This window comes from Zingiber officinale, chromosome 6B (genome assembly GCF_018446385.1).
Source record: "Zingiber officinale cultivar Zhangliang chromosome 6B, Zo_v1.1, whole genome shotgun sequence".
In the NCBI taxonomy this organism is placed as follows: Eukaryota; Viridiplantae; Streptophyta; class Magnoliopsida; order Zingiberales; family Zingiberaceae; genus Zingiber; species Zingiber officinale.
Window position 1 is genome coordinate 132,321,018 of NC_055996.1, and position 7,819 is coordinate 132,328,836.

A 7,819-nucleotide genomic window follows, 5' to 3' on the forward strand; every position below is an offset into this window, starting at 1 on the left:
TTGGACCTTAGTATCAAGGGGGAAATTAAGAGTTTCAATGAAAGGTATGAGACTTTCATTAGGAAAAAACTCTTGACCTTGATTCACTCTTTTTGATGTGTGTCAAAAAGGGGGAGAGTGTAGGTTTGAGGAGAATAGAGAATGTTCAGGGAAGAACATTGGAAAACCTAAGTTAGGTTATCGGGTTAACCTAACTTGATTATGGGTTTGATTATGGGTTTTGTCAAACATCAAAAAGGGGGAGATTGTTGGTGCAACCTTAGGTCAAGGTTAACCTGGTTGACCAGACTCGAGTTGACTTGACTCGAGTTGTGTTTTGATGTTTGATGAGTTATGTTTGACAATGTTTGACGTGAACAGAAAAGTTGTATCTTGATGTTTTACAAGGATACAAGTTTGGGAGATTGTGGGTGCAACCCGTGGTCAAGGTTGACCTGGTTGACCCGAGGTGAGTTGACCTGACTCGGAAAAGTCCAAGCAGGGAGTTTGGCATGGTGAAAAGTCCAAGCAGGGAGCTTGGCACGGGAAAAGTCCAAGTATGGAGACTTGGCACGGAGAAGTCCAAGTATGGAAGCTTGGCACATGGGAAGTCGGAGAGGGCTCGGTAGCTCGTTCTCCGAACTGTAGTTGGAGAGGGCTCGGTAGCTCGTTCTTCGAACTGTGGTCAGAGAGGGCTCGGGAGCTCGTTCTTTGGACTGGATGGAAGTCGGAGAGGGCTCGGTAGCTCGTTCTCCGAACTGTGGTCAGGGAGGGCTCGGTAGCTCGTTCTCTGGACCGGATGTGGAAAGTCCTGGTGAGTGAAGCCAGGCAGACGGATAAGTCCTGGTGAGTGAAGCCAGGCAGTGGGAAAGTCCTGGTGAGTGAAGCCAGGCAGTTGTGAAAACCCTGGTGAGTGAAGCTAGGTGAAAGTCCTGGTGAGTGAAGCCAGGCAGTGTGAAAGTCCTGGTGAGTGAAGCCAGGCAGTTGGAAAGTCCTGGTGAGTGAAGCCGGGCAGATTGGAAATCCTGGTGAGTGAAGCCAAGTGAAAACCCTAGTGAGTAAAGCTAGGTGAAAGTCCTGGTGAGTGAAGCCGGGCAAGGGAAAATCCAGATGGATCAAGGGTGATCGGACATCTGGTGTTGAGAAGGTCAAGTAGGTCAAGGGAGTGACCGGATACTTGACACGAAGAGAAAAGTCCAAGTGGGTCAAAGGGATTGACCGGACACTTGGTGGGGAGTCTTAGCAGGTCAAGGGAGTGACCGGATGCTAAGCATGATGTACCAACAGGTCAAGGTTGACCGGATGTTGGTTTGGAAGGTTTGGGACTTGGTTTGGGCAAAAACCAAGCTCTGGATCGATCAGTGGATCGATCCAGTGATACACTGGGTATCTGGATCGGTCTGGTGACCGATCAGTAACCAAACAGTAGCCTACTGAGTGTTATCTGATCGGTCTGCAGACCGATCAGGAAACAACGATCAGAAGGCAAGAAGTTCGGGAGAAAAGGAAGGGACATGCATGCTGATCGGTCCCTGGACCGATCAGAGGAAGCTCTGATCGGTCCCCAGGACCGATCAGGGTCTTCCTGGACCGATCAGGAGATGTTCTGATCGGTCCAGCCCTAGCCGTTGGCTCACAATGGCTAGTCTTCTGTCTTCTATTCTTCGCAGGTACAGTGTAGATTGAGTGCAGGTTATAAAAAGAGTTCGAGGGCTTCTACAGTGGTCTCTCTAGCTTCTCTTCTTCTTCCTACTCCTGACTGTGATTGAGCTTTGCTGAGCTCCGAAGCTTCGTGTGAGCTTCTTCGACTGAGTTGCTTGTTGGCATTCGTCCGTGAAGTTGGTGCTTCATCCGGGACTTCAGTCGACGAGAAGGCAAGCGAGTATTCGTACATTCATTGTGTATTTTGTTCTTGCTCTTCTTTGTATTTCCATATTGCTGTTGCAAGCTATTGTGGCGAGGTTTCTCCACCCACAAGGAGTATTTATTAGCCGGTTTTCCGGGGACTCATCCACCGACGGATTGATAGGCTTCGTCCACCTTACAGACACGCCGAGGAGTAGGAGTTTCATCTCCGAACCTCGTTACATCGACGAGTTTGAGATTTGCTATTCTCCGCTTTCGTTTCTATTCGTTTTATTTCCGCTGCGCTAACTTGATTAGTAGAAAGAAACGAACGATTTGGGGCGGCTATTCACACCCCCCCTCTCTAGCCGCGACCATCGATCCTAACAAAAGTATCATGGATCGTTATATGAGTGTCATATACTTTCTCATGTGGCTATTAGTATGACTATTAGTTCTTGGATCTGAAGTCACCATGGATCCCTATATAAGGAGTTATGTACTTTGGTTTCGTCAAACGTCACCCGTAACTGGGTGGACTATAAAGGCGATTACTGGATATATAACGAATTATGTAGAGGGATATGAGTGATGTAGATGGGATCTATCCCTCCCATATGACGGGAGCGACATCGGTATTCTTGATAGAGTGGGACCACTAAGTGCATGGCCATGCCCAAATGAGTCAACATTAGATGTTGAACTCATTTGATCGAGTGAGTCTACTTGGAGTTCAAGATTTAGATTGATTAGAGGATGACACGGTCTATGCCTCATATTGATCAATCTAGATGTCTAGGATAAAAGGACAATGTCACATATTGTGAGGAGTCACAATTAGTAGTCACAAGATGATGTCGGATCTCGACATTCTTGTAACTTGGGTAGTAATGATGTGTTGCTAGATACCGCTCATTACTTATGCTCCTAAATGGGTTTAGGGCATTGCCAACGTTACAAGAACCTATAGGGTCACACACTTAGGACAATTAGATGGAGATTAGGTTCATATGATGAACCAAGAGCATTAGATTCATTTGATGAATCAAATTGGATTAAGAGTAATCCTAATTGGGCTAACTTGAGTTCGACTCAAGTTGATTCATGTGTTCAATGAGTCTAATTTAGATTTTGACTCATTGAATCAATTTAATTAAATGAATTAGATTCATTATATTAAGTTGGCTTGAATCAAATGGTTAGATTAGATCAACCATGGAAGAGATTGGGTCAAGTTTGACTTGACTTAAGAAGGAAGACCAAAGGTTAATTTTGACTTGACCTTTTGCCACCTCATTGGTGAGTTGGCATTAGGTGGACCAATGATGATACTCCACATCATCATGGGTGCCACCTCATGGAAGTTACAAAGCCATTCTCTTTAATGGTTTCATATTAATTGCAATTAATGCAATTAATTTGGGAGTTTTTCACCATTGAGCTTGGCCGGCCACTTTGTGTTTGATTGTGATTTCAATTTTCATTCAAGTGGTGTATCTTCTTCTTCCTCCTCTTGAAGCTCTTCCTCTCCCTCTCCTCCTTGCCTTGGCCGAATCTTACCAAGGTGCTAGCACACCTTTGCGTAAGGTTTTCTCCACCTACTGTCCGTGTGGATACTTCTAGAGGACCGACGCTTGACGGTCTAGAGATCCGACAACTCCTTGGACGAGCGGGAACGCGAAAGGCACGCAACAAGGGTAAAGTTCTTAACATGTAGATCTAGGAGTAGATCCAAAAGGGTTTTTCAAACTCGTACTCGTATTTATCGTTCGGTTTTCCTTGCACGGATCCGTTGACCTTGGGTGATTCAGGGTTTTCGCGACGCGAAAAGCGGTTTCCGCGACGCGAAAAGCAGTTTTCGCGGCCCGAAAAACCCAACAGTTCGGCCGAGCATATATGAGCACATGGGTGCTCGCTCGGCTTGCAATCGGCCAGTAATATACTAAGAATCACATATAAAGCAAAATACATATACGCTCGGGCTGACTTTGCCTGACCGAGCATATATGAGCACGTGGGTGCTCGCTCGGCCTGCGGTTGGCCAATACTATGCTGAGAATTATACATAATATTAAATGCTTTTTTTATTCGGGCGGGCTTTGCCCTGCTAAGCATATATGAGCACGTGGGTGCTTGCTCAGCCTGCGGTGGGCCGATACTATGTTGATAATTATACATAAGACTAAATGTCTTTATTCTCGGGCGAGCTTTGCCCGACTGAGCATATATGAGTACATAGGTACTCACTCGGTCTTTATTCGACCGGCTATATGTCTTTCTTATCTTTCTTAACCTAGACGTCTCCTTCACTCACCAGGCCAACTATCATAACCTATATCATTACCTTTATTAATTAATGAAATATGATACAAAAGGAAATCTTTTACCATCATCTCATAATTGGTACTAAGTCTAATAATAATATTTTTTCCCTTTATTTTCAACTCAAGTGATCTTTTTAAAAAATATATATCGAGTAGGAATTCATGAGATTTGAGTTTATTATCCGATCAACAATAGTCACAAGTGCATTACCAACACTTTTCTTTGAGAATGCATATTTCTTGTGCATTATAATGATACAGACATGAATAGAAGCCTCGATAGGTCCACCCTTTCATGCGTAATGTAATGCTAAAACATGTTAGCACAAGTGCATTACCAACAACCAGACACCTATGGCTCCAAAGCTTTCTTTGCTTGATGTGTTATATTCTTCTGATTCGATCTTTTGTATTTAAATTCCTACCTATGGAAAATGATGGTCTTTTAGTCTACAGTTTGACACATGGGGCTTCGAGCAACTACCTCTTTCTGTCTGAAGGCGAACTTGAAGATCTTTGTAGAACATGTGCATGGCTTGGTTGGTTTTACATGCGTGAGAAATGGACCTTTCGTCATGATATCTGCAAGACTGCAACTAAACCCAATTAATCATCAAACTCTGAATTGATGGCAGCCTAATCCTGAGTTAGGTTTCTCAGGATGTTATAATCGTTCGATCAACTTCTTGTCCATGGTCACTGAAAAGCTGCGGGCCTTGAACAAGGAAATGGCAATGAATACGTACGCGTAGTTATTTACAACTACCCGGAAGCTTTAACTCACCTTCACCATTAGATATCTTTTGTTACCATCCGGAAGCTTTCGCTCGCCCCACCGCAAAGTTTTACAGTGCCAGCCCATGTGCCATTGTCGTTGAACCCAGAAAACTAGCTCGCGATCTAATCCAACGATCACCGAGACGCTGAGTAAAAGTAATGTGGATAATATTTTATCGAGTTTAATTTACTCGGCGAGGTGTGTCATTTCAAACCCATGTGGCCTCGGCACAGGTTCAATAATTGTTTTTTTTACTTGTATCGAGTATTCAAATTAATTTTAAAATGATCAATCTAATTTTGTAAAAAATAAATATCAACTAGGAAGTGCTCAGGGAAGTCGTATATAAGACAGCCAATATTCTTAAGCTAAAAAAATCTTCTGTGATACGTTCATGGAAGCCCTTTAAGATCATCTAACTTGAAGATTAGTACGGAGGATATCTATTATAAAAGAAAAACAAGATTTTCTGAAAGTAATATTATATTTTAGGTGAAATCCAACACCATTGGATTCCGGATCTAAATACAAGAAAATGGCAATGAATACGTACCGGTAGTTAGGTACAACAACCTACTGTACCCGAGAGTTTCTTCGACTCACCAATGCCGTTAGATCTCCTTTGTGACCATCAGGAAGCTTTAATTCGCTCGTCCAAGAGCATTGTTTTATAGTGCATGCTATTGTTGTCGAAGTCCTTCCACCAAACAAGCTCGCGATCGCCGATCATACAACGATGACCGAGCCGCAGCCGTACGCCGACTATCGGCGAACTCCCCATATCGTCTTCCTCGCAAGCTCCGGGATGGGTCACCTCAACCCCTTCCTGCGCCTCGCGGCCCAGCTCTCCGCCCGCGACTGCCGCGTCTCCCTCTTGACCACCCATCCCACGGTCTCCGCCGCGGAGGAACGCCACGTCGACGCTTTCTTCGCCGCGTTCCCCGGCGTCCGCCGCCTCGACATCCACGTCCCACTGCTCGACCCATCCGAGCTCAACTGCGCCGACCCCTTCTTCCTCCGCTTCGAATCCATCCGCCGTTCGGCCCACCTGCTCCCGCGCGTTCTCGCCGACGCCTCGCCGCCAGTTTCCGCCGCAATCGTCGACATCTCGGTGGCGTCCTCCTACCTCCCCGCGGTCGCGGAAATGGGAATCCCCAGCTACATCCTATTCATTTCCTGCGCCGCGATGCTCGCGCTCTGCGCTTACTTTCCCACCTACCTCGCCACGAAGAACACTTCCGGCGTCGGCGACATCGATATCCCCGGGGTGTGGACGGTGCCGAAATCCAGCGTCCCCGTGGTGCTGCACGACCAAAACCAGCTCTTCGCGAAGCAATTCCTCGAGAACGGGCAAGCGCTCCCCAAAGCCAACGGCATTTTAGTGAACACCTTGCATGCGTGGGAGCCCGAAGCGCTCGCGGCGCTCAATGAGGGGAAAGTGACCCCCGATATGCCCCCGGTGTTGGCGATCGGGCCGCTCCTACCGGTACCGGCGATGAGCGTGGAAGGGGAGTCCGTCTCGGCGCCGTTCGCTTGGCTGGATCGGCAGCCGGACAGATCGGTGGTGTACGTGGGCTTTGGGAACCGGACGGGGATGCAGGCGGAGCAAATAAGGGAGTTAGGGATCGGGTTGGAGAGGAGCGGGTTGAGATTCCTGTGGGTGGTGAAGAGCAAGGTGGTGGATCGGGCGGAAGTGGAGGTGGGATTGGAGGAGCTACTGGGGGAGGAATACCTGGCTAAGATCAAGGACAGGGGGATGGTGGTGAAGGATTGGGTAGAGCAGGCGGAGATCCTGCGGCACCGGGCGGTGGGAGGCTTCTTGAGCCACTGCGGCTGGAACTCAGTGGTTGAGGCGGCACTGTACGGAGTGAGGATCCTGGGGTGGCCGATGGGCGGCGACCAGAGGGTGAGCGCAGAGGCGTTGGCGCGGGGCGGATTGGGGATTTGGGTGGAAGGGTGGAGCTGGCAGGCAGAAGAGGAGGCAGAAAAGAAGCTAGTAAAGGGGGAAGAGATCAGCGAGCGGTTGAAGGATCTGATGGCCGTGGAGGGGCTGAGGGCGTCGGCCACGACGATGGCAGCCGCGGCGGCAGACGTCGGAGGAACCTCCTACCAAGTGCTAACGCACTTCATCGAGAGCTTAACGCTTTGATTGTGTCACGCGATCCACGAGAAGAGACTGAGAGTGCTTGTATTAATTAAATAAGTCAACAACGACGGTACGGTAGAATAGATCGTTATGTTGAAGTTATTTTAGCATCTGTTTTCATTGGGCATGTTATGTTAGGTTTTCCGCATATCATCAATAAAAAGTGGGATTATTTTCCACTACTTAAATTTATTTTTGTTCGTTCTTCAATTTAATTATTGCTATCACTGCGGCACCGGACGGTGGGAGGCTTCTTGAGCTACTGCGGTTGGAGCTTGGATTATTTTCCACTACAGGCTGAGGATCCTGGGTTGATCAATGGGAAGATGAGTTTGAGTTTTGGAGTGTTTAAACTTGTTTGATAAGTGATCCTGTCTGAATCAGGAGTCAACGGACACTGGGCACGTGGCGCTCCCTGCTAGATCCTCGAGCGCTCCGGCGAACCTGCAGTAAAACCGAGCCGGGGGGGTGTCCCGGCGACGGCCCTCCGACGCTCAAGTCAGGCGAGGAATAACGAATAGGTGGCCTCAAGATGAAGATTTGCATACCTCCGGTGAAGAAATGGAGACCTTATATAGACCCCTCGAAGAAGCCTGGGCGCGCCAATCAAAGTAACCACCTGCATTTGACCATGCCCAAGTATGGGTCTGTCAGAAGGGCCATGCCCAGATATGGATCCGTCAGAAAGACGTCCATGAGGCCATACTGCTACTGTATCAACCTTTCCATGATGTGACGACAAGATCC

General features: G+C 47.6%; 1 protein-coding gene across 1 annotated transcript; it reads left to right on the forward strand.

The window, feature by feature from the left end:
* The first annotated feature begins 5,584 nt into the window (after nt 1-5,584).
* On the forward strand, nt 5,585-7,264 carry LOC121989575 (UDP-glycosyltransferase CGT-like). Its single transcript, XM_042543700.1, has one exon. It carries the CDS (start codon nt 5,663-5,665, stop codon nt 7,073-7,075), a length of 1,413 nt encoding a protein of 470 aa, XP_042399634.1. The 5' UTR covers nt 5,585-5,662; the 3' UTR covers nt 7,076-7,264.
* The last annotated feature ends 555 nt before the right edge of the window (nt 7,265-7,819 follow it).

Bases quoted from the DNA above. Each gene is read 5' to 3' on its own strand.
- LOC121989575 (XM_042543700.1), top strand. From the start codon at position 5,663: ATGACCGAGCCGCAGCCGTACGCCGACTATCGGCGAACTCCCCATATC.